The 27,356-nt window shown below is 48.7% G+C and overlaps 1 protein-coding gene across 3 annotated transcripts in view; it reads right to left on the minus strand.

Annotated features, from left to right (window-relative positions):
* Positions 1-27,356, minus strand: part of Tox2 (TOX high mobility group box family member 2) — a 117,071-nt gene that overhangs the window by 1,042 nt on the left and 88,673 nt on the right. For all 3 annotated transcript variants that reach the window (XM_038330877.1, XM_038330879.1, XM_038330878.1), the window contains 5 exons: positions 8,436-8,675; positions 5,176-5,403; positions 2,950-3,030; positions 1,789-2,181; positions 975-1,102 (listed from right to left, as the gene is read on the minus strand). In XM_038330877.1, coding sequence (XP_038186805.1) covers positions 975-1,102; positions 1,789-2,181; positions 2,950-3,030; positions 5,176-5,403; positions 8,436-8,675 — 1,070 coding nt within the window. The remainder of the gene's footprint in view (positions 1-974; positions 1,103-1,788; positions 2,182-2,949; positions 3,031-5,175; positions 5,404-8,435; positions 8,676-27,356) is intronic.

A 27,356-nucleotide genomic window follows, 5' to 3' on the forward strand; every position in this document is an offset into this window, starting at 1 on the left:
TCCATCCCAACCTCCACCCTGAGTTCTGGAGTCCTAGGTATACATCACCACACCAGGTTTAGGAGGTGCTAGGACCAAACCCAGGGCTTTCTGCATTCTAGGCAAACGTTCTACCAACTGAGATATGCCTCAGCACACCCACCATGTCTACATTTAATCATAACATCATCAACTGTGCACTTCAAACAGAATTACAGGAAAGTAGACACCTTCCTCTCCATAGAATACCACACAGGGCAAGTCAGATATGTTGACCCGTGCCTGTGGGAGGATGAGACAGGAGACTCACGAGTTCAAAACTAGCCTGGGCTACATAGAAAGACTTCACATTTAACAAGCAATTCTAGAACAGGCTGTTGAGGATCAAACATTCTCACCCAGGGGAGAAGGGACAGCCTTGGGAAGTTCAGATACAACGTACTTACTCCTCCTTGGCCCTGAATTTTGGGAAAGGAAACTGGGTGAAAGGGAAGGGCTGAGGGAGAGTCTGTGCCTGCGTGGGCTACGAAGGGAACCCTGTCTACTGGAGTCTGCACACCTTCAAGGGCTCTCCCTAGAAGGTCAGAAGTGGAGGCAAGGGCAGGGTTGATAAAGGGCCAGGAGCACTAGCAAAGCGAGAAGCCCATGCTGGAAGGCTGGCGGCCAGGAATGGGGGACACACTGCCCGGTGGTGGAGCTGGTCACTGTCCACTAAATACTCAGACCTCACTCTCCATTTGTGAAAACATGGGACAAAAGAAGAAAAGGCATGAATCAAGGCCAGCCTCAGTTTCCCTGTTGGCCTGGGCATCCAATCAGCTGTCTACCCCCACCCCCCCGAGCTTTACTCTGATCTGTGTTGTTCCCTGTACTCTAAACATCCACCACGTGGGCTGAGGGTGCCTACTTCACATTCCCTCAGTGTCCCCCTGCCCTCCTGCCACCCCTGCCCCCTATCAGGAATGGACAGTAAAGGGGATCTGAGGAGGACTGACCTGCAGGTGCCGAGGCCACGCTCCCCGCTGGGGTAACTCCCATCCCAGTCCGCGCTGCTGGAAGGGTTGGATGGGCCAGGTGAGCGGGAGCCAGAGCCACTGGGGAACTCAGAGATGTGTGGGAAGTCCTACAGGGGAAGGAGGGATGGGCAGTGAGCAGAGGAGAGACCAAGGGGAGCCTCTCCGGCAGTTGGCGTCTGTCATCTTTACGCCTCAGAGACACATCCTGGGTCCACACAGAATGGCCACTCTGCCTGTTTCTCTTTCTCCCTAGTAGAAGATCTTTGGGAAAATTCAGTGCGAGCTGACCGTGTGGCTCAGCGATGGAGTACCTGCCTGGGGTGTGTGGGACTCTGGCTTCCACCCCCAGCATGACAGAGAAGAAAAGGAAAGAAAGTGAAAACAAACATCCAAACCCTGTCTCAGCTGAGTTTTGGGGGGCGGGCGTGGCTTTGCTTTTGTTTTTTTCTAGAACCACTTGTGGAACCATCACTGGAAGCTAGGGCTTTGGAGATCGCAAACAAGCTGGGACAATCTGGCAGAGGTCACAGTGTTCTAAGAAAAGGTTCTGGAGCAAAGCTTAGCTGGCAACTAGTCAACTGCCTGGAGTAGCCAGTATCTCTCTGGGCAAGTAGGTGTTCTAGACCCATTTAAGAGAACGGGAAACTGAGGCTCAGAGAGGTACGAGGTTATGGCTGATGTTGCACAGCTGGTGAGTGGCCCAGCCAGTATGTGAACCCCCACCTCCCAACCCCAGCTGCCTTCCTTCCCTCTTGGTGAGAATCACAGGCGGCTGCTGCTTGGCCCTGCTTACCTGTGGCCCTGGAGGGGAGGGGCTCATCGCCAGCTGCACCTGGAGTGCCATGGAGGCAGGCAGGACAGGAGGCTGAGGGGCGGGGGACATGCTGAGAGGTGGGCTGAGGAGGGCGCCCTGCGCGTGGGGGGGCAGTGGCAGCTGCTGGTGCAATGAGGGGCTGAGAGGAAAGGAGGGTGGTGGTGGGGATGTGCTGAGGCCTGGCAGCAGGGCCTTGGAGCCCAGCGTCCTGGCCAGGCTGGCGGGAGAGGCTCCAGTGCGGAAGGCCTGCAGGTCCGAGGGCGTCAGGAAGGAAGCCAGGCCGGGCATGGCATACATGGGCTGCTTGGGTGGGAGCATTTTGGCTGGTGGATTTGCCTGAGCAGTCTTGGCCTCACCTTGGTCCGGAGGGCTCTAGAGGAAGATAGAAGCCAGGGATAAATCAGAGACAGGGCAGAACCTGGACTGTGGACTAGGTAGGCCTGCAGCCTGCAAGACCTCTGGACGGCTCTGTGTTGTGCTACGGGGCCGGCTGTGAACTAATAAACCATAACTATGCAGGCACCTGCGGGTATGCGGTTTTGGTCAGCCAGTCAGCCCCACCTTTACCCTCATGTGGGCTCCCCGTTAAGTATGGTCCCTCTATCCTCACCCTGGCAGCAAGATCAATGCCAGCAATGCACTATGCTCTGCTTATGCTACTCCCAGCCTCCCACCTTTGCCCATGAAATTCTCTCAACTCTGCAAGCACCCTTTGCTTGGCCCTTTCGAGCCTGACCTAGGTGTCATTTTCTTTGTGACAGCCTCCAGGACAATGCTCTGCCTCCTTTGGGGCCTCAGACCCACTCCTTGCCCCTGTGCTTCTGGTGTGGACAGAGAGGTAGAGAGCCTGGTCAGGAGTTAGAACAGCAAAGCTGGGTTGGAATCTACAACAGTCACTTAAATGGCCAATCCCAGGCTCATTGTGGAGCCCTCTGAGTGCTAGCCCCTCCTGCTGAAGGAAGTCAATGAAATGAGCCTCACATGAAGCCTGCCACACTGGAGGTGATCCCAAGGTGTGACGCACAAGGTCACTCATCCTCTCTGAGGTCTGTGGTACCTGCTGCTCCCGCGAGTCCCAGCCTTTGCTCTATCACTCCAGTGGTACACGCTCATCAGGACCTTGCCTAGGGATTTAGTTACCTTGGAGACGAGGCTAGCTCTGTAGGCTGCCAAGGCTTTCAGGTACTCCTTCTTGGCAGCTTCGGTCTTCCTCTTATATGCCTGAAAGATCCAAGACATTGGGCAACTCTGGAGAAAACGTCACAGAGGAGCCACAGTGCAGAGGCTGGGATGATAAGAGGGGCTTCCAGGGCTAGGCATGAATGAAGGTTGTGGGGTCAGAGGCCAGGCTACCCTCCAGTTCCTCAGCCGTGATATTGGCACAAGTGACGATAGAAAGACAGGTCACCCAGAAGCCTCTCTTTGGCCCAGAACACCACCAACGTCTTAATGCCACACTATCTTTCTATTCTGACGTGAACCAGGCTCTTACTCCTACGGCTGCCACTGCTCCTCTTCGTTAGACCTAGGTTTCCACGTTCTGGTAGGAATGGCCCATGTGTCTCACATTCCCTCTGCCCGTGCCTTGTAAGTAGAACGCTTCCACCATGACTTGGGGCTCAGCCTTGAGACTATTTGGCTAGTGGCATAAGAATAAGCGAATGCAGGAGATTTGGAAAGTGCTGAGACTCTGGAATGGCTCTTGGTTGCTCCGGGAATTAGCCTGGTGTGATGGCTTGAAAAAAAAATGGGCCCCCACAGGCTCATATACTTGAATGTATGGTCACCAGGGAGTGGCCTTGTTGGAGGAAGTATGTCACTAGGGGTGAGCTTTGAAGTTTCAAGAGCCCATGCCAGGCCTAGGATATATCTCTCTGTCTCTGTCTATCTATCTGTCTCTCTCTACTTCTGTCTGTCTGTCTGTCTGTCTGTCTGTCTGTCTGTCTGTCTGTATCTGTCTCTCTCCCTGCTTGCAGATCAAGATGTCACACTCAGTTGCTTTTCCAGCACCATGTCAGCCTGCCACCATGCTCTCTACCGTGATGCTAGTGGACTAGGTCTCTGAAACTGCAAGCAAGCCCCCAACTCAGCCCTTGGTCATGGTGTTTCTTCACAGCAATCAACCAGTGATGAAGACACCTGTCTAGCCTGTGGGACCACGAGACACGCAAGACCCAGCTATCTACCTTCTTGAAGAAGAGTTGCCTCATGTATTGCAGCCGACTGCAGAAGCATAGACACTTCTCACCAGGGGCAGCTGATGAACCACCCTGCTGAGCCCAGCACAACTCACAACATGAGGAAAGGACAAAGGTCTTAGAGTGGAAGCTGCAGCCTCCCTGGGTTTTCCCGCTGCAGTAGCAGCAGACACAGCATCCAAGGCCAACAGCAAAGTCCCCTTCAGAGACCTCTTCCTAGGAGCAAGACCCTGGCCTGCTACATGAGTGAGGCCAGAAATGTGGGAGGATTGGTCTCTCCTAGAGCAGCTCTCAGCCAATGACTAGCAAAGCCAGGGTTCACCCGGCACCTTTGCAGCTCAGGTGGGTTAACAAAGACAAAGGGTTAGCTCCAGAGCTCCTCTTGCCCACGGTAAAAATTCTCTGACAATGTCCTCTGCCTTCCCTGGCTTCTTGTCTCCACTTTTTTCCAGCAGGTTTTAGACCATCTTTTAAACTACCGGCCCTCAACTAGTCTGCAGAATCTCTACATTGACAAATAGGACCACAACTCACATCTGTGGTCCAGCTTGCTACTGCTCTGGGCTTCCCACATGCCCCATGTGCAACATCTTTATTCCCCCGCCGCTGTGCAAGACAGAATCCTATGGAGTCCCCACCACACCCTCTACTTTCAAAAGAGCCAATGGATAGTGACTCCCTGGGGTGCTGAAAAGATGTGATGTGGTGATGGAGGGGGGATCCCCATGGCGCTTAGCCTAGGCATGCTCCAAGCATGGTAGTCAGTAGGTAGGGAAGCCAGGATCAAAGAGGCTAGGCAGTCAATCTGAAGTGAGTAGCTGGTAACGCATTTCCAATGGCAGGAGCCAGTTCAGCTTCCTTCTGCCTGGAGGCCTTCAGAGAGCCCACATGGCCAGTGGAGCACAAAGGACCGAGTTAAGGGGACTGCTGGATGGAGGTGTTCCCTGGTTTATGGATGGGGGAGCAGGGGCCCAGCAGAGGTAGTAGAACACAGCACTGGAGGTCAGCAGGGATGGAAGGAACCCAGCTTCCCAGCTTATAGATGAGCAAACAAAGCAGCAAAGCCCCTTGCAGGAGCCTCTAGCCCCAGAGGCCAAGCCTAGTATCACACTCTTGGTTCCAGGGCCCCAAATCTCAGGGACAGGTTTAGAAGGGGACCAAGGCTCACCTGTTTCTGCTCTTCTCCCAGGCTGTCCCACATGGAGGCCACTATTTTGGACACATCCCCAAAGGTGGCACTGGGATTCTGCCCCTTGATGGCGGCCTGAGTGTCTCTGAAGAAGAGAGCGTAGGCTGACACTGGCTTCTGTGGCTCGTTGGGGTCCTTCTTCTTCTTCTTCTTTGGGTTCTTGGCCTTTTTGCCTGGGTCTGCTGAGGGTCTCTTCTCTCCCGAGATCTGCCAGGTGGGAGCAGTTGGTAAACTGAAGAGATCAAGGGGTTCCTAGCCAAAGTGACTTCAGCTAACCTTGAACTGAGCTAGGCTTTCTCGGCAGCTTACCTCAGACCTATCTAGTTCTGTTCTCTCCCAAGCAGAGAAAGGGCTGCCCAGCCAGGGGCTCATACCCAGGCAGCTTTGGCCTACACTGTCACGCATTGGAGGAGGGTGGCAACAGACACATACACATAGATAAACATACATGAACACATGAACCAGACAACAGATAGACAGTATACATTCATACATACATACATACATACATATATGTAGATGGAAATAGACACACACACATAGATGTAGAAATACAGGGAGTCAGGGCAGACAAACAGAATGACACACAACTATACATAGAGAGACAACTCCCAGGGACAAAGGGACCCAGAGGCATACAGAGACAGAAAGACAGACAGATGCTCATGCACCCTGGGTTGGAGCCTGAGGTGTAGGTTTCTGTTTAGAAGGAACCAGCATGTGTCCATACAGAGGACCTAGAAACTCCCTGGAGTCTGTCAAGCCAAGAATACTGACTTGCTGGTGAGGCTGGGCAGTGCCCTGGGCAGCACTCTGGGTCTTTCTACCCCTCCCTATGGACAGGAGCCATGTGTGTTTCTAACCCTTCAAAAATGTAAACAAAACCCGCTCTGTTTTCATAGCACTTCACCCCCACCACATTAACATCTGTCTTTGTAGACTTCCAAAGTCTCCCAACCAACACTGACCAGGGACAGAGGCCCAAAGCCAGGCATGGCAGTACATGCCTGTAATCCTTGTACTCAGGAGGCTGAGGCAGGAGGATTGAGAGTAAGACCAGTATGGGCAGCATAAAGAGACCCTGCCTCCCAAAATGAGAATAAACCAAGGGTCCACGCTCCTAGACAATGCAGTAGTTGATGTGCACCTGCTAGACCCTTCGCCCCTCCCTGTCATGGCCATAAATAATGTCCAACTAATGCCTCTGATTCTAAAGTGTAGGTCACTTTCCCTGCACTTCAGCTGTGACTCCAGACAATGGTTTTCCCCCTGGGACTCTCTGGTGTCAGGAAGGGGGCGAGGGTAACATGGCTGCCACCCAGTCAGAGGACTCACCTGAACAGGCTCTAGGGTGTGGTCTCAAACACATTTGACTTAGGGGTTCCAGGATGAGAAGGTGTTGGGATGTTTTTCACAGACCCTAGTTGTTCTCTTTGGGGACACTGAGGCTAACCAGGTACGGGGGCCTTTGAACCAAGACCTGGATCCTACAGGGAGGGTTGTGCTTCTTCTGCACGTCAACAAGGTGAAGGCAGCACCATGATCAACGATGGTTAAGTGCTGGGCTGGAGGATAGACTCAGACCTCACGTCTGAGAGGCAGGGGATTTGGCAGGGCCTGTGGCAAAGCTGGCTCTGTTTCAAGAGTCCCTGGGGCTTCATCCATGAGTCTCCAGGCTTCATCCATTAGCCCTTGGTGAGACCTCGGTAAGGTGAGGACTGAAAACAGGTCTGTGTGTGTGTGTGTGTGTGTGTGTGCATGCTTATGTGTGTGAGTGTGTTGTGAGAGTGTATGTGTGTGTGCGTGCATGCACATGCATGTGCAAGAGTGAATGTGTGTGAATGTGTGAGTTTGTGTGCGTGTGTGCATGAGTATGTGTATGAGTGTGTGTGTGTTTATACGCATGTGTGAGTGCATGGGTGTGGAAGATAGCAGTCTATCTCAAGTGTGGTCACTAAGGTATTGTCCATCTTTTTTTTTTTTTTTTGAGACAAGGTCTCTCAGTCTGAAGTGTCCCTTTCAGCTAGGCTGGCTGAGCAGCAAACCCCAGGGATCCTGCTGTCTCTACCTCCCCAGTGCTAGGGCTCAGGTCCTCATCCTCACACAGCGAGCACTTTCCTGTCGCCTGGTTCTGAAGGCAGACAGCTCGAGTGATGGAGGCTGTCGGATATGCCACGGCAGTGGTTAGGGGGCACATTCCAGCCTGTGCTGCAGTCACCTGGGTATGGATTCTGGCTCTACAGCACTGATACGTTAATTAACTACTCTATGCCTCAGTTTCCCCATCTGCCAAATGGAGATAGCAAATATTACCTGCCATCCAGGACTGTAAGGAGGACTAGAGAATTGAGTGTTTACTGTGTGTTTATAAAAGTGTCTGTTCTGTGGGAGTTTTGGGTTTTTGTTTTTGTTTGTTTTTGTGAGACAGGATCTAACATGGCCCAAGCTAGCTTTGCTGTGTGGTTAAGGATAACATTGGACTTAAAGATGATCTTGAATGTCTGATCTCTCGTCTCTACTTCCTGAGTGCTTAGATTGCAGGCATGCATTTCCACATCTAGTTTATGTGGTGTGGGACTGAATCCAGAGCTTGTTTGGTGCATGCTAGGAAAACACTCTGCCAATTGAACTGTAGCTCCAGATCCTAGAAATGTTTGTTAACAAAACACAACGCAACGAAACAACACAAAACAAAAACCATCCCTGAGGCTGGAGTATAGCTTGGCAACAGAGAACTTGCCTAGCTCAGGCAAGGATCTAGGGTAACTCCCCAGGAATGTGTAGAAATAAAGGAAGGCAAAACAGGGGGGAGGAAAAGATGGAGGGAGAAAAGAAGAGGTGAGGGAGAGGGGTGAGGAAGGCAAAAGTCATCCCCACTTGGCCTCTGTTGTAGGCCAGGGTACCCTCAGAATGATGCCGGACCAAATTGAGAAGAACACAGACCCCTGGTCAGTTCAGGGCCTCCTGTCATGGACACTGTGGCTGGACCCTGGGCCTCTTCAGGGCCAGCACTGCCTGGAGGAGAGGATCTCTAGTAGATTCAGCAGTCACAGCCTGATGTCCCAAGGGCTCAGGTGCCAGCCCTCTGACCAGAGGTCCACACGCTGACTCTTGGTTTCCAACTAAGACCTAAACCTCCTTTCTAGTCTTTTCCAGAGGATCATGGTAGAATGACCTGGCAGAGCCCCTTCTCCACTTGGGGAGATAACCTGGTAGCTACACCTTTCCATTTCACGCACCTTGAAATGGGCATCTGACTCCTCCTCCTGTGTGGAACTGGATGGAGAGGGGGTCGCTGACTTGCTCCCTGGAGGTGATGGGGAGCTGTGGGCAATGCCGCTCCGGATGCCCATCTGGGAGATGAGCTGGGACTGGCTCAGGGCACTCATGTGGCTGGCCAGCATTGCTGGGCGACCCAGAAGAGGCCCTGGCCGACCGGAGTCATAGGCAGCTACCTCCGAGTGGACCATCTCCTGGATCTGGGAGAAGACAGGATGATGCGTTAGAAGGCTCCGCCTTGCCAAACGTTGTACTTGCCTCTCAGGCTCAGAGGAGGAACTTGTGGTTGAGAGGAGGCAGTGGCCATTTCCGTACTGGCCTAGGCTTCCCACAGGGATCCCCTTAGGAGGATCTCAAGGCGGAACGCCATTCTCCCCCGACCTCCGCATAGTGCAGAGCATCTGTGAAGCCCCGAGGGTCCCTTGGCACTTTGCCACTCTGTTGGCATCTGCCCTGGGCAGATGGTCAGCATGCCGCCCACACAGGAGCTCAGTCCAGCTGTAAGCGGATCATCTCATGATACACACTCCATCCTGAACACGGCTCTGCCTTGTCTCCTGTGTGACAATGAGCACCAGCAAGCGCAGATGCTGGAAGCCCACTTCTGAATCCCGGCCCAGTCCCTGGCCAAGGGACACTGGCTACGATTGACCTCACTGGGCCTCAGCTTCTTCATATGTAAGATGTATAATCGGACTGCTTCCCAGGATTTAGAATACTGCGTACTCTTGACCCAAATAGACACAATGTAGACGCATGAGTCATTGAGGCTTACGTGAACATTCTTAGAATTATTTTTTATTTCCTCTGCATTTATTATTTATTCTGTCTGATTTCTAACGTTAAGCACCCCCTTATTCTCAGCTTTTCCTTCATTAAGCAAGCAAGTGGCTTTCTATTTTATGTGGGGTTTACAACTTCTCTTTAAAAGCGTGAGATCTTGCTGGGCAGTGGTGGCACAGGCCTTTAATCCCCACACGGTAGGATCAATCCAACTGTCTCCATTTCATCCCTCCCCATAAACGTTCCTCCACAGCTGGCTAGCAAGATTAGCCATGTCTCTGGTGTCACTGAGCTGTGTGTGACAGAGAAGAGACAATGGGGGATAATTCCTGCCATCAAATTCGGATGATTGTGACCACTTGAACATGCACACACACACACACACACACACACACGAAAATGAAGAAAGACAAAACCCGAGAGGAGTGGAGGAGTACAATGGTTGCCTCTGGCTTCCACACACCCACTATGCATGGGCGCCTTCACGCCCACTCTCCCTACAACTCAACTCTTATTTTAATGCTAAAAATGTCCTCGAGTGTTTCTCATAGACGTTACTGTGAACATTTTTAAATGTTTTCATCATTTTATGTGCATGGCTATTTTGCCTGCAACCATGCATGTGCACTACTTGTGTGCCTGGTTCCCTCAGAGGCCAAAAGAAGGTGTCAGATTCCCTGGGACTGGAGAATCCAGTGGAGAGTTGTGAGCTGCCACGTGTGTACTGGGAACTGAACTCGGGTCCTCTGGCCCCAAAGAATACTGTGTAAGACTTTTGTTATTGATCTCTTATATATATGTATTTCATTCTTCAATTTTTTTCTTTGATCCTAGAGTTTGGAAGCAGAATCCAGAGACTTCCAAGTGGATAATTTTGCTTCTTGCTGCTTTGTCTTGAATTTCTAGTCACAGAACAGGTGAATGTTTTCACAGTGTGCCATTTGTACTTCTGAGAATTTGTTAAGGTTTCCTTTGGAAAAACATATATAATTAAGACATTATCTGTTCCAAAGTACTTCCAGGGAAATGGAGGGCTGTGGCCATGATGCAGTAAGGTACCATCTACTGAGGTGGGCTGTGGCCATGATGCAGTAGGGTACCATCTACTGAGGTGGGCTGTGGCCATGATGCAATAGGGTAGCATCAATTGTACTGTTTAGATTCTATTCTTAGATTTGGGTCTCTAATCTTACATTAACTTGTCTAGGTCAGGGATTTTTAAACTTTTTCTACATGTGACCCCTTTATCATCCAAGAAACTTTTATATGACCCTGCAAAAATAAAATAGGCATATAAATCAAACACTTAAATGCTGAGAGATTGTGAAGGGATTTATTTAAACACCAGTATTTAACACATTAAAGATGGAGGCAAATCTACATATTAGTGAGATTAATGTGTTTATTTATTACTTTTATATGAAGAATTAGATCTTGGCTGAACTCTGGAACTGCAAGATGGAGAACACAGTCAACTTTTCAGAATTGATCAATATTTTGATTTTTATAATCACTGAGGCTGAAACTGCTTTGCACAAATACATAGCACAGAATGGCAAAAGTATATTTAGTACCATTTCAGACACAGTTGGCAATTCTGCTCTAACCCTAAGACAAAATCCACCAGACAACTTCTTATGAAACACGTCAGTAACTTGAATAGCAATTAAGAAAAAGAACATTCCATAAAAGTAGAATCCAAAGATGTAATAATTTAATGCTTAAATGCTGAGGAAGCTGATGTGAAAATATTAAATTTTTGTTTTCCACAACAAAACCATGATTAAATTTTTTTAAAAAATTAATACACATATATACACACATACATACATACATACACACACACGTATGCACACATATGTCCACAGAGGTCAGAGGACAACTCCAGTCCTTGGTTTTCAGGCTTGAAGGGAAGGGTCTTTTATCTATTGTTGTCATTTTGAGATTTTATATTTTTGTGTACAGGTGTACTGCCTTCATGCATGTCTGTGAACCATGCGTGTTCAGTGCCTGTGGAGGCCCAGAAGGGCATCAGAAAAAGCAGTTCTTCCATTAAAAATTTAATTCATCAGCTTCCCTGGTCCTTATTGAACCCTAACCACATGTGTCACAGGCTATTTTTGATACAGACGTTTCAAATTAAGCAATCTATGATATGCTTTCTTTATTTGGTCTAGAACGGTCAAGACCTAGATGAAGGGTTCAGACAGGAGCAACTTCACGAGGAGGAAACTTCAGAAGGTGTCTAAAGACATTTTTCATTCTCACAACCGGGGGTCTGCTCCTGACACCTGGTGGGTGGGGAAAAGGACGCTATTAAACTCTCTACAGAATGTAGGATGGCTGCCTTCCACCCTTGCCCCCAAACAAAGACTCTGTGTCCCCAAATGCGTGTATGCTGGGATTGAGCAGCTCTGCCTCCGCTCCCCTCCCCACCCCCAAGGAAAATCTCTGCTGTGCTCTGTTCATTTCTCTCAAGACTGAAGATTTTACTTTCTTCTCTCAGGTTGTTTGGAAGAGCGCGTTAATATCCTTTGCTATCATTGTGGTCAGGGGACTTGAATCCTAGAATTTTGTGTTTTGAATATGCCAAGGCTTCCATTATGCCTTAGGGCAGGACCACGTCTTGCAAAATTTTCATGCGGAACTAAAACAACGTGGGTCTGGGGGTCGAGTGCTTGCCCTGCTTGTGTGAGGCCCCAGGTTCAATTCCTAGCACTGGGGGGAAAGTAATTGATGTTCATTCTGTCACATAAAAAAAAAATTTCTCAATGTCTATTGAAGGACTGTTTTGACATCGGCTGTGAAACTAAGGAGACCGAGCTAGAGCCTAGCGTCCCTCCTGTGTCCCCACCAGTTCTCCAGAGCATTTGGAGTGGAGGGGTTTTCTTCAGGTGTGCTGATGGGAAGCCATCCAGATGCCCCAGAATGCTCTGTCTTCATGAAGGCGGCTCTGATGAAAACGAATGCTTCTGCCTTCCATCCTACTCTGTCAGCTGTTGTCATGGTTTCCTTCCTGTTTTCTTCTCATCCTGCACCATTTCAGATGTGCATCATGAAAACAGCATATGGGTGAGTGCTGGTCTGCAACCCAGTTCGCAATACACTGTGATCCGTATTAGTACGTTAATCACAGAAACCTGAAAAATAGGCTTAGCAAGCGAACTTCTTTAATGTGTAGGTTTTATGATTGAGCCTCTAAACATCCCCCCTCCCTTTCTACCACCAATACGTACACGCCCTTTCTTCTTGGTGTGTGTGTGTATCTGTGTGTTTCTTTTTTATAAAACATTTTTTATATTTATTTATTTATTATGTATACAATATTCTGTCTGTGTGTATGCCTGCAGGCCAGAAGAGGGCACCAGATCCCCATCATAGATGGTTGTGAGCCACCATGTGGTTGCTGGGAAATGAACTCAGGACCTTTGGAAGAGCAGGCAATGCTCTTAACCTCTGAGCCATCTCTCCAGCCCTCTGTGTGTTTCTTTTAGGCATGGTCTTACTATACAGTCCAAGAGATTTTAAATTCTCTATCCTCACTTCTGGAGATATCACAATCCCTGACTTCAAATTCTACTACAGAGCCACAGTACTGAAGACAGTCTGGTATTAGCATAAAAACAGATAGGAGGAGCAATGGAATCAAATCAAAGATCCGGATATCAATCCACACACCTACGAACACCTGATTTTTGACAAAGAAACAAAAAACATAAAATGGAAAAAAGAAAGCATATTCAACAAATGGTGCTGGCATAATTGGATATCAACATGTAGAAGAATGAAAATAGATCTATATCAAGTGCCATGCTAAAACTCAAGTCCAAATGTATCAAAGACCTCAACATAAAACCAAGCACACTAAATCTCATAGAAGAGAAAGTGGGAAATACAGTTGAATGCATTGCATAGGAGACCACTTCCTAAATATAATCTCAGTAGCACAGACACTGAGAGAAACAATAAATGGGACCTCCTGAAACTGAAAAGCTTCTGTAAAGCAAAGGACATGGTCAACAAGACAAAACAGCAGCCTACAGAATGGGAAAAGATCTTCACCAACCCCATATTGGACAGAGGACTGATCTCCAAAATATACAAAGAACTCAAAAATTAGTCATCAAAAGAACAAATAATCCAAAAAATATGGTACAGACCTAAACAGAGAACTCTCAACAAAGGAATCTAAAATGGTGGAAAGACACATAAGGAAATGTTCAACATCCTTAGTCATCAGAGAAATGCAAATAAAAACAATTCTGAGACTCCATCTTACACCTGTAAGAATGGCCGAGATCAAAACCTCTGATGACAACTTATGCTGGAGAGAATTTGGGGTAAAGGGAACACTCCTGCATTGCTGGTGGGAGTGAAAACTGGTACAGCTGCTTTGGATATCAGTATTTCTCAAGAATCAAGACCCAGCAATACCACTTTTGGGTATATATCCAAAGGATGCTCAATCGTACCACAATGACATGTGCTCAACTATCTTCACAGCAGCATTGTTTGTCATAGCCAGAACCTGGAAACAATCTAAATGCCCCTTGACCAAAGAATGGATAAGAAAAATGTGGTACATTTACACAATGGAGTACTACACAGCAGAAAAAAAATGACATTTTTTTTTGCAGGCAAATGGATGGATCTAGAAAACATAATATTGAGTGAGGTAACCCAAACACAGAAAGATAAATATCATATGTACTCACTCATAAGTGGCTTTTAGATATAAAGCAAAGAAAAGCCAGCCTACAATTCACAATCCCAGAGAAACTAGACAACAAAGAGGACCCTAAGAGAGATATACATGGTTCTAATCGACATGGGAAGTAGAAAAAGACAAGATCTCCTGAGTAAATTTGGAGCATGAGGACCATGGGGGAGGGTAGAAGGGGAGGAGAGAGAAAGGGTGGGGAGTGGAGAAAAATATATAACTCAATAAAAATAATTAAAAAAATTTTCTATCCTCCTTCCTCAGCCTCTCATGTGCTGGAATTGTAGGTGTGCAACACTGTGCCTAGATTTTAAGTTTCAAACAAGAAACTGACATGATTTTCTCCAGGGAAAACTGGCTATAGCTTGTTAGGGCATGTTGTATTCTTCCCAGCTACCTGCAACAGAATTCTTCAGCCCCATATTCCTGACTTTGTGATTTAATATCTTGATATATTTGATAAATTTAAAGGCATTTAAATTGTTATTATTATGTTTTGCAAATACCCAAAGTGGGAATCATTCCAAGTCTGATCACTGGTGAGACAGAATGCCATTCATAATCGGTTAGGTCACTTAGGTTTGAACTAGAGGGTGTGGACAGTGGCAGAGCTCAGCTCTTAGGAAGGCTGGGATGTGGCACAACGTCCTGGGATTGACCCCAGTACCTAAAAAACTGGATTTGGAGGTGCTTGTCTACAACCCCAGCCCTTGGGAGGTGGTGGCAGGAGGATCAGAAGTTCAAGGTCACCCTCCACTGTATATGGAGTTGAAGGCCAGCCTGGGCTAGGAACTCTCTCAGAAACAAACCCAACAAAGCTCAATCCTTACCAAAAGAGTTCACGATACTCAGCATAACACAGTGGCATACATCGTGCAACCTGGTGATTCTCTCCCACACACATGAAACATACATGCTGTAGGAAAAATTGTGAGACTTTGCCATGGACAAATGAATGTCCTTTTGATGTTCTGCTGGGCATGGTCCCCTGGACCTATGGGGTTATCTGCTTCAATCTGAAGGTCATCCCTGAATTCGACTAGGCTGTTCTAATTCTACATCTTTGTAAATTGTGGGGGAAAAGCATTATTACAACTGGTTCTCTTTTAAATCATTAAAGGTTGTGGTAAAATAAAAATTTTCTTGTAACAATTTTATTATTGTGTTGACATAGGCTATGTATAGATTCATACATCATAGTGTGCATATGTCAGTCAAAGGACAACAGTGTGAAATCGGTTCTCTCCTTCAACCTTTGTGTGGGTCCTGGATGTCAAACTCAGGTTGCTAGCTTTCTCTGTAGGTACCTAGCATCTGAGTCAACACCCCAGCACCAATGTAAGCATTTTTAGACGTAAATCTGTTGTTACATCAGCATGACACTATTCCTACTATACATCTACAGAATTATCTTGACCTCAACACCTGTTAAATAATAACTTCCCATTCCTGTCTTACCCAAGTCCCTGGAAAACACAAATCTACTTCCTTTGTATGTGGTATGTGGTATGTGTGTAGGGTGTATGTACACATATGTATGGGGAGGCTCGTGCCTCAAGGCTACAGGAGGGTGTTGGGCATCCTGGTCTATTGCTCTCCACACAGTGCCCTGAGATGGCATTTCTTACTGAACTGGAACTAGGCTGATGGACAGCAAGACTCAGCAACTGGCCGGCTCTGCTATTCACAGCTCTAAAGTCACAAGGACGCACCCTGGTCATGGCTAAGGACATGAACGTATGTACTGTGTTTGTGCAGCAAGAACTCTTACCCACTGAATCATTTCCCCAGCTACTATTATTTTACTTTCTTTTTCTAGGTACCTCATATCAGTGGAATCACACCATATAAACCTTCTTTTGTGACTGGCTTATTTCCCCTAGCATAATGACCTCAAGATTTATACACTCGTAGCATGAGTCGGAATTTCTTTGTCTTTTAAAGGTTGGATAATATTCTGTTTTATGAACATCCACATTTTGCTATCTATTTATCTGTTAATGGGCCTTTGAAAAGATTTTTTTTTTAAGATCCAAACTTTAATATCAACACTGAATAAGCGTCAGGGAGATGGCAACTAATTTGTGTCCATAAAAGCATAAATTTATTTTTTTCTGGTAGAGATATTGATCCTGCACTATAGAAAAGACGATTCTAATCATCATATCCAATTGCTCTATCACACCAATCAGTTTTCTAGTTCTTAGTACATTTATTCCAGCATCCCTGATTGCTTAAGTGTTTATCTGTTTTTCGGGTTCCTCTATGAACTGAGTGTTACTATCTTACCGGCTTCATCAGCCACACTTAAACACAGTTTTGATATGTTCACATGTTTGGTTTGTATGAAAGTCATGGTTTTACCCTTAGAAATTTATACAATAAAGATAATACAGAATTTCAAATTCTAGAGAAAGCTGGAACTATCGTGGAGGCTCGCCATCTGAGGAAAGTGACCAGGGCTTATCCACATAATAGAGTTCTTCTCCAAGCCTGCATGAATGGCTAGAGCCACACTCACCAGTGTGGGTGAAAGAAAAAGAGAAGCAAGGAGCAGCTGAACGATTAGGAGCGAGAGAGGGCTCGGAGGACACAGGCCGCCCCATGTCTCTAACTCCTTATGTAAAATGTGCCGCATGGCAATGCTGTGTTCAGAGTAGAGGCGATGAGGGGGAGCTGAACTGGCTCCTCCAGCATCCTTTATTCTGTCAAAAGCAGAGCTGGTGCAGAAGGGTGATCACAGAGGCTTGTCAAAGCAGAATCTCCAACTCAAGGGTGAAGGGCTCTCAGAAGTCTGGGATGCAGAAGTGGCTGGCATCCCCGTGGCTTAATTGGCCATATTACACATCATGAAACATTTCACATAAGATGATGTCAAAGACTGGGCCCCTCGTCTTCAGGCTAGCTCCAGGCTCTACATTCCCCTTGATTGGCACCCCTTTTCCAGAAACACATCAGGCGGAGTACGGAGAGAAGCCTTATTTCTCCCTAGCTCTACCAAAACAGCACATAGCACCTTCATTTCTGCAGCTACTGAACCACAAACATGGGAATTAGCTTCCACCTCCCCCTTCCCAAACACCCCTGGCCTAGCCCTGGACACATGAAGCACTGTTGGCCCTTCTTCACGGTGAGTCCTAAACCTCACACACTTCTCCTTCCGAGAACTGTCACCCTTTTAAGACATGAAAGCCAGGTCCGTCTACCCTTTACTCTCAATTTAAAATGCTCATTGCACCAGGCACAGTGGCTCACACCTCTAGTCTTTGTGCTTGGGAAGCAGAAGCAGGCTGATCTCCGAGTTTAAGCCAGTCTGGTTGTCTAGGCCAGCCAGGGCTTCATAGCGAGACTTTGCCTCAAAACAAAGACGTCAACAAGTTTCCACTGGTTTCCTGAGGTGGATCTAAATTGTCTAATAATCTGATAGTAAATGATGGCTTAGTGTATATACATGTGTATGGGTATACATATCTGTGCATGTGCACGTATGTGCTTCTTGGGGGGTAGGAATAGAGACTAGAGGAAAACTTTAGGGGTCATTGCTCAGATGCTGTCCAAGGCTCTCTCACTGGCTAATGAGGCTAGGGTGGCCAACCCCACCCGTCTTCATCTCCCCAGTGCTGGGAACTCTAAGCATGAGTCCCACATCCAAACTTCTTCTCCTTCTTCTCCTTCTTCGTCTTCTCCTTCCTTCCTTCCTCTTCTTCTTCTTCTTCTTCTTCTTCTTCTTCTTCTTCTTCTTCTTCTTCTTCTTCTTCTTCTTCTTCTTCTTCTTCTCCTTCTCCTTCTCCTTCTCCTTCTCCTCCTCCTCCTCCTCCTTCTCCTCCTCCTTCTTCTTCTAATATGGATCTTGGGGATGGAACCCAGGTCCTCATGCTTGCAAGATGTACCAACTAAACCATTGCCCCAGCCCCAATAACAACTTTTTAAACTTTAAAGGTTCTTTGAGATTAAAAAAAAATCCCCATGACCCATATTTATGGAAGCAATATTCCTAATTTTACTGGTACTCCATTGATCCCTTTGAGCAGAGCATTTTCTGCTTCATCAGATGAGTGACGTCTTCTACTGTTATTGATCCGATGGCTGCTTTCATCTTTCTCTGATCCTTCTGCTCCATACACACTGAATTGTTAGGCTCTTTCATCCTTGGCTGTATGTTGAGCATGGAGTTGGGAAGAAAACCCTGAGCTGCTGGCTTTTATGTCAGTGGTCATTGCTGTGTTGGGGAGTGACGCCACAAGATTTTAAAATCCGAGCATCCCTCTGTTGGTCAGAACACATTCTCTCCTGATTCTGAATTTTCTATCACTAGAAGAATCCCCTGACTCCCATTTCCCAGATCATGGGCCTCAGAAGGCATCCTCTTTAGATCTAGAGATTTCTACAGTCGTTCAGGGGATTCCCTCCTAATTCCTGCAGTAAAGGCTCTGTGGAGCACTTAGAAAAAAAAAAGCCAAACAGCACATCTGGATGCTTTCTGGGGAGATTTCCAGCTCACTATCGAGTTTGCTCTTGCCGAGCTCACAGACGCACGCTCTACAGATGTGCTCCACAAAAGCTGGTCGGCCTTTCAGGGACTTCTGTGTTGATATGGACCCGGTGCTAAACTCCAGGGATGAGAGCCCTGAAGGCTTCACAGCCAGTTGGGGGCACAAGCCTTTACATCCGGACAATATGCAGTTACAAACTAATAAGAAGTGAGTGTGGCCACCATGCATCCCCAACTTTCTAAGGTACTTCATGAACTCTGTCCTAACTCCCCAAAGTAAAAACGATGCCCCCAATTAAAGGCCTGTCACTTGAGGCTGTCTGATGCCAAGGGATATGTAGTGGTCAGACCTGAGCCCTGTCTCATGCTGATGTTGTCAGCTCTCAGGTGCTGGGAACACTGGCACCTGTCTCCTTACCTAGAGAAGTGTTGGCTAACCGGGAACTGCCTACCAACCCCCATGCCTGCCCAGCAGCAGACTCCCTGGGGTCCTGAGGGCTTCTCTCCAGACAGGAACTTTTTTATGTCACCAACCTCTCAGAGCTGGCATTCCTCCCCCAAAGCAGTTCCCACCCCTCCTCTGCTGCCAACTCTCCAAGATCCTGCCCTGGGTCCTTGGTGGCTCTATGTGCAGAGACCTTTATCAGGGTGAGGGCCTGGCTGGCACAGCCTTGCTCAGGAGATGCCTAAGGAACGGTATGAAGTGTTCTGCTCCCACATGCAAACACATGGCCCTCACATGTACCCTCTCCTGCAGACCCAGGCAGAGGAGCAGGAGGGAGGTGGCAGCCTTGCAAACATAATTAGACTTAATAGATTCTCAGGGTTGTAGAATGCCAGGAGCTTTTCACACATGGCCAGCTGCAGTCTCCGTGGAGCGTGCTAGATGCCAAGAGCAGTCCCATTAGGGACAGTGAGAAATTGCACCTCCCCTCAGCGTCTGCCAGTCCTCAGAACTGAATCCCGTCCTCCTCCTCAGAGGAGATCAAGGCACTGAGTTATCCTTAACAGACTGGGGAATTGGAATATTTTTGTTTTTTCCATGTAAGCTACAGACGTTCCCTTTCTGTTATATTCTGTCATGCAACGCACCAAGTCCAATCTCATCAGAGACCAAAATGGGGCTAGAGGCCACTGGCCAGCATTTTATTTTGTAATCTTTTGACAGTCTCAGGGAGCCTGTAGCAACAGATGTTAGCACCTTTGTCTATGGAGCGCAGTAATAGGTACTTTGCTGTGTTTGCTGTCACATTAGTGAGCGTGCACTATGTGTGTGGCCCCGTTGTGCATGTGTGAGCATATGTGCACCATCTATGTGCAGGAACTGTGCCCAGAGCGCTGTGTAGGGAACTTGTGAGTAACTCTTGGGTGCAAACACATTCCTGACTTTCCATGAAGCTACTGAAACTCGGGATGGAGTACTGTAATCTTGTGACTGCCTCAGAATCCCGCATCTAGGAAACGGGGAATTCAGAATTCCACCCAGCTGTGGCCTGGGGTCCTCTGTGCCCACAGAAACCCAAGCAGTTCTGACAGGAGAACAGGGTGACCGTGAGCCTGTCCTTCGGGGACCAAAGAGAGGTAGTATTCTACAGAGCAAATCATACGAGTATCCAACCTAGAATTTTCCCTCTTCCTCTCCCATGAACCTGCTCATAGTGTGAGTTTGAACAGGATACGACCTGAACTAAGATGGGTTTCTGGAAACAGGGGCAAATAGCTAGGAGGGAGACATCCTTGATGATATACACAACAGGATGAAGCCTGGCCCAGGGTTGGCACTTCACAAACAAGACATCATGGTGCTTATTAGCAGGAGCTGGCGAGCTTCTGTGAATGGCCAGATATTAAATATTTTAGGCTTCAGATGGGGTCTGTTGTAACTGTCTAACTCAGCTGCCATAGCAGAAAGGCAGCTACAGGCAACAGGCTAATGAATGGCTGGGGCTATGTGCCAATAAAACTTTATTCACAAGAAGACTCTCGGCCTTTAACCCCTGGCTATATACTGTCAACTTCCTTATTAATGGAATGCCATTTATAAAAATAACAGTGGAACCTCTGCCCACCCTTCACTGGCAGTCCCCATTTTCACCATACTGAATTCTCACTTGGTCTTGGAAGGAGAGTTCGTCTTATCTTAGATTTTACAGATGTGGCCGTCACAGAACGGAAGGACATTGTTCAATGTCACTTAGTGCTGAGGTTCACGTCTCGGTCTGGGGGACCCCCAGGCCTGTGTCTTCAGCTGTAACCAGCAGTCCATCCTCCTGCCCTCGCAGCAGAACAAATACCTGCTGTGTAGTCTTCCTGTGCCAGACCTTGTCTTGGTCACCGCTGGGGTCTGGTTATGACCTCAAGCTGCAATCTCTCTCTCTGACATGACCACTGTGGCTCCTGTATGGAATGCTCTGGCATATGGCCAAAGCTACTTCAGGACCTCGAGACTCTGCTGCTGGGCATGCCGACTTCTCTAGGAACTGCCCCACCCCCTGGCTACATCCTTTCCCAAGGGGTTCAAAGCCAAGTGGGGTTCGAAGGTCCTGTCTCCTCGATGAGTTCATTTCCAGGAGGGCCTTACTGCCCAACAGTCCCTGATAGCCAAGAACTTCTCAGCTTAACCGAATCTATGAGGACCCTTGAGCTGTGTAAAGGGACAGACCCATGGGTAACTAGCATTCTTAGATGTCGCTATAAAGTGGCAGGGAAGCCTTTTAGTCCACCATCCCTCGGAGCCAGTGCTATAGGATGTCACAACTAAACTCACAAGCTGCCTTTCCCATGTGCATTCCACTCTGAAATATCTGTGGGCTTGGAGAGACAAATGTTTGAAAATCACCCCCTTTAAAATGTCCAGGTGCACACGTGCACACACACACACCCTTAGCAGCAGAGGAAAAGAAAGCCAATAGCAAACTTTTCCCAGTGCCTGTCCCTCGCCCGCAAGCTCCGTTGGCAAGTATTTCTAATAAACTTTCATGCTTGGCGGGAGATCCTTTGCAGGCTGACAAATTCCTCCTGAAATGTAGACGTCTTGTTCAGAGTTATTACCCCCGTGCACAGGTGCCCAGCTGCTATTGCAAAACCAGCAAGCATTTAATTGAAACAAACGACTATAATAATAGTACATTATCCCCGCAGGCCAAGCGCCACCATAGTTTTAATTATTGAGTTAAGAGTCTCACTAATTTATCCTTTAAAGCAACAGCCCACGCCCGGTTAGACTGATCATCTTGTTATGAATATGAAGGCCCAGCAGGGAGGATGTGAATCGAAAGCCATTTGTCCCCTTCGGGGCTGTTTTTGTCTTTGAAGAAAGGTTTGCAAACAGGCAGCTGAGCCGCTTGGCAGGCTCCACCAGGATGGGAGGTTTCTGTTGCGGTTGGAATGGGGGCCCGCCAGGTCCTTGAGTTCCTTCCTCTGGGAGGCAGGCTCTCCTTACAGAGTCAGCGCTAGCTCTCTACTTTATCACAACCAAGAGTGCGGTCCTTCCTAAGCCACAGTCCCCCAACCACAGCCTTAAATCCCAGTATCTGATACCTCTCTGGTCTCGTCCCTCGCTACTGTTCCTTGAACACGCAAGTGGGCTCTTGCTTCTGGACCGGTTTAGAATTGGTGTATTTTTGCCCCCTGGGGACATTGGTTGACATTTCTGGTTGTTGTAACTGGAAGACAGAGCTAAAATAACAGGAAGACTTAGAATTCAGAACAGCTCACCCTCCACCACTCCATGTGGGCTGCCCTGTTCATGAACTGATCTTCCCCATGGAGGGCAGTGTTCACCCTGCAAACTCCTTCACTCCTGGGAGACGTGGTTCAAGCCTTACCTTCCCCAGGAGCCCTTTTCCTGATCAAGCAACATAGTGCTGCAACCCGTCCCCAACACACACTGGGGGGCAGGCAGAAAGTCCTAGTCCCTTGGGCTGCTGTTGTCTTTTCTCCAAAGCACCTGCTAACAGTGCGTGGCATGTTTATCAGTTTGTTGTTGCTCCTCCCCTCATATAACCTGCCCAGGGCAGAGACCTTTGCTTTGTTCCCTGACTACTGGCCAGCACCTAGGAGGGTGTGAGAGCCAGTGAGGACCAAGCATGTTTTCTAGAGTTACGTGCCTGAGGACGGGTCCTGGTTTTCCCTGTCTGCTCACGCTTGTCATACCTGGAGTGCTTGTCCCAGCCCTATTGAGGCTGTAAATAGTTATTTTTAGCATTTGGCAGCTCTTTGGCAATGAGCTGTTGGATACATGACAGTCGTCATGTCTGTATATATCATTTTCTCTGTACCAGGCACTGTGTGGGGCCATCAGGGAGTTGCGGTGACAAGTACAGGTGACTCCTGCCTCATGGCGTTAACGCTACACCCCGCTGGGTCTACACCAAGAAGTAGTGGTGAAGTCGAACATCAAAGCCAGGCTAGGGCATCAGCAGGGTCCTGCACGGAGTGGTGGACAGTGGGAGGGAGGAGCAGGGATGGGGAAGGACGAGCTAGAGGGCTAGGCAGGACAGGCCTGGGGGATCTGAACACCACACCTGAGTCCTGAGACCAGCATGGCCGCTGAGAGCCTAGTACGACAACAGTGAAGGTCAGCTGATTCTTCTAGACTCAGCTAGAAGGGGTGGGTCTGAGAGCCAGCAGGGGGAGAAGCAGGGTGGAGACACACAAAGGGTCCGTGAGTGGTGTCACGAAAGACACCAAAAGTGTGTCACATGGAAGGGCAGAAGGGAGAGCTTCTGGAAGAAGGGAGAGGTCAGTCTGTCTGTCAGGCACGTATCAGTGGATTTGACAAATCAGAGGCCACCAGGGTCCCTAATCAGGGCAGCTTTACAGCCATGGGGAAACAGAAGCCAAAGCGACTGGGAGTGAGGGTGTGACCAGAACCAGCATGGTCCATGAGGCTGGCCTGGGGCTTCTGGAAGTTGTCAGGGGCTGCCTGGCTTTCCATTGAGGTGCCAAAGGGAACTGGGGAGGTGGCACTGTGACCTTGACTCTCTGGGTCGTGTTTTCTTCTGCATCCTCAGGCAGCCCTTTTAATGCCTCCAGGCCCAATGCTCCTGTGGCTTAGGCACGGCAGATGGCACAAGGACACTTCACTCAGGCCTATGAAGTCTACTACTCCCTGTAGGTAGCCTGTGTGCGGCAGGACCTGCCTCTGAACCTGGGTGATGCTAAGCCTTATATCAGCTCCTCACTACTGAGAGCAGAGACACTGCCATGGGTTAGCTGGCTTGACCGTGTCTCCTCACCTGTGGTGACAGCGTTGTCCCCAAGGGTCTGGGTCTTCTCATCACACTACAGGGAGCCAGCACAGTTACCTGTCTTGCTTTGATGAATCTCTGTGACTTATCTTTCTGTGTCTTTGAAGAAATGGGAGGGACCTGTTGAAGAGTCGGTGACTAACCACCTCAGAACTTCTGTGATCACAGAAGACGTGTGTGTGTGTGTGTGTGTGTGTGTGTGTGTGTGTGTGTGTGTGTGTGTGTGTGTGTGTGTGTGTGATGTTCAGAAGCATTTCAAGAGGCACAGGAGCTGTGAGAACTGTTGCTCTCTGGGCTTGCAGCAGGAATAAAGCTGGAGGAGTTGAAGGGGCAGATCACTAAGGAACTGAGCTCCGTCTGTGAGCAAAGGGAACCCTGGGAGGTATGTGAGCCAAGAATGGCCCAGGGACCTCCTGGCTCAGCTTCATAAGTGAGAGGTGGCTCTAGGGCCAGCCTTGATGGACAGGGATGAGCTGAGGAAGTGGAACCAGCTGGCCTTGGCCACGAGTGGTGGTAGTAAGGGTTGGCAATCAAAACCAGCCTGTTTATGCTATGACTCTTACGTGTTTCTACACCTGAGAGCTTTCACCTCTGCCTTCAGCCTGGGGCTGGACTTCTGGAAGGGTGCACCTGTGTACATGGCAGGGACCTTTGTTTTCCCATCTGGGCAATGGGCACCTCTTACTCCTTTATCTTGTCTGTCAGTCTATCCCACTAGAACGTGAGTTCCACAGGTCAGGGAGGGTTGCTTGCTGTGTTCACTGCCTGGGGTTTGAGAGTGACTGGGACAGAGCAGGGACTCAGTACAGGTCTGTAGAACGGGAGAATAAATGCCAGAGTACATCCTAATAAAACAGGGCGGAGGAACGCCACAGGTCTTGCTCAGGGTTGTGCTGCGGCAAGCGCTGCACCCAGGATTTGGCACCAGGAAGCAGAGGACGACTCCTCCACTTAGAGCTAAGCTCCCCCTTTCCCATACCCAGGTAAGTTTCTCCTGGAGGCTCCTCCAGCCCCATCCCATCTCATCCCATCTCCAGCTCCTCCCTATGGAGTGGGCAGTGCCAGTGCAGGCCAGCCCCTCCCCCACAGACTCAGTTCACCTTTCTAACCAATACTCAGGTTAAAAAATTTTTTTCAAAATACCAGGCATGGTGTTGCACATCTTTAATCTCAGCACGTGTGAGGCAGAGGCAGGAGGATTCCTGAGTTCGAGGTCAGTCTGGTTTAGAGTAACAGGACAGCTAAGGCTACACAGAGAAACCCCAGCTCAAAAAAAAAAAAAAAACAAAAAACAAAAAACAAAAAACCACAAATCTTTTAAAGTGATTTTTACTAGTTTGTACATGTGGGATTTTTGTCTGTCTGTATGCATGTCATGTATGCCTGTGTGCTGTATGCATCGAGTGCCAGCAGAGGCCAGGTGAGGGTTCAGAATAGGGCATTGAATCTCCAGAGACTGGGATTACAGATGGCTGTGAACCACCGTGTGGGTGCTGGAATCTGAACTCAAGTCCTCTGGAAGAGCAGCCAGTGCTCTTAACAGCTGAGCCAGCCTTCCAGCTTCCTCCTTAATTTTCAAGGCTCTGCTCAGATGCTCTGTTTCCAGGAAGTCTCAACTTTATCGCCTCACCCGGGCTCCATGAGCTCTCTCGTGTACACCGTCATGCTTTGTGGGCAGGTGTCACTGCTGTCACCAAACCTCTATTTGAGTGGTCGCACGCATGCCCGGCTGTGGATGGGGAGCGGTGGCTGCTTTACTTTGGGCTTAGCCTGGCAGACAACAGACACTCGGTAAAGGTGACAGGGTGAGCCTGGAGGCTGGGAGCTGGGAGCTCAGGGGGAGCTTCCCCCAACTCCTAAGCGAGACTGTCTTGAAGGGACAGGGACATCACAGCTGGATTCTGTCCTTGACTTGCTTCTCCTGGCAGTCCCTCGGTGAGCACGTGAGCACATGTGCCTCCTCACCCTTGGCCGTGTGGTTCCCTCTGCAAGAGATGCCCCCATTCTCCTGCACGTACCTAGCCATTAACCCACATCAGCTGGCAGTGTGCTCCGACCTCACATCCCTCAATTAAGGGCAGATGGGACCAGATCTGTCCTTAGGAAGGCTCCACTGGCTACCCCAAGGACATGAATGGGAGCAAAAGATACTGGGCCAGAAACCCAGTTTAAAGACTGGTCCCTGACCGAGATGTCTGAGCTGGAATGGCAGATACCGGAGCAGGGCAGGAATCAAGGAACGGGTTTGTCAGAGCTTGGTGGGTTCAGGTGGGCTCTGCCCTACTTGGTGCTCCCTGGCAGAGGTGAGAGGCTTGTGTGAGAGGGAAGACGAAGGAAGAGCCAGAGCGATCCATCCCTCCTACCTTCACACGGAACAGTTGACATTCTAAATTAGCACATGCACTAATTAAAACCGTCTTTCCAAAGAATTTATTACCGGGTGTCCTGAGCTAATTATAGATTCTCTGTGGCTGATCCCGAGCCGTCTGCTAATGCAGTGTTGAAATCTCTTCGGCCACCCTTGTTTAAATTATTCACCAGCCCCGGCAACAGTTGTGAACTGTAATTTAAACAGTCAGCTCATGAATATTCAATCAACACAACAAACACCGCCGTGTTTTACTGCCTTGCCGCTCAATATTTTGTATCCTCGCCTGTGTTTACGTGTTTTTATGAACTCTCGAGGAAGGAGGAGTGTGCACTGCCTGCTTAAGCTGTGCCTGGAGCGCCGGGTGGGGGAAGCAGGAGGGACAGGAGTACCCGGGAGTACCGAAAGCTACTCTCAGAAGATGGGGCTCGGTGGCGTCACCCCCAAAGGGGCTGGAGGGAGGCGTAGGTTCACAGAGGTTAAGTCTGTCCTGAAGGCACATAGTGGGTCCTTGGTACAGGCAGGACTCCGTGTTCTGGGGGTCATTCCTGATGCCTAGTTGACCACAAATTAATCAGCAAAGAGATATGGGGAGACCTGGCCCTTGGGACAATGCCCAGAAGGCAGATGAAGGCCATTATTGGCTCCAGACTCCATGGTCAGTGGTTATATATTGCTGAGTCATGTGATGCCACTCAAGGCCAAAGGTTCCCCTCGGTACTTCAAAATCTGAGGTCCCACTCGTCCATTACCACATCCCTTCTCCCATCACACACTTCAGGGCCTCCAAAGCCACGAACACCTGGGATGGATGCTTCCCCAAGTGGCTCCTCATTTATCCTCATGGATTTCCCAGGGGTGGGTGAAGGTTCAGATGGTTCTGAAGTTGTCTCTGATACACTGGCCTGGGTTGGAGCCTGCTAGCCCTACAGTTCCTCCTCTTTCCCCTGCTTTTATTCGCTCTGCCACTGAGGGTAGAGGTCATGCCTTGGGGTCCAGGGAGGGCCCCTCATTCTTCTCTTTTTTTTTTTTTTTTGTTTTTTCGAGACAGGGTTTCTCTGTAGCTTTGAAGCCTATCCTGGAGCTAGCTCTTGTAGACCAGGCTGGTCTCGAACTCACAGAGATCCGCCTGCCTCTGCCTCCCGAGTGCTGGGATTAAAGGCGTGCGCCACCACCGCCCGGCTCTCATTCTTCTTAAGACTCAGAAATGGGACAAAACAAAAACATTTCAGTCATCATGTTAATTAAAAGGAATATTAATCCACA

Source organism: Arvicola amphibius, chromosome 5, assembly GCF_903992535.2.
Source record: "Arvicola amphibius chromosome 5, mArvAmp1.2, whole genome shotgun sequence".
In the NCBI taxonomy this organism is placed as follows: Eukaryota; Metazoa; Chordata; class Mammalia; order Rodentia; family Cricetidae; genus Arvicola; species Arvicola amphibius.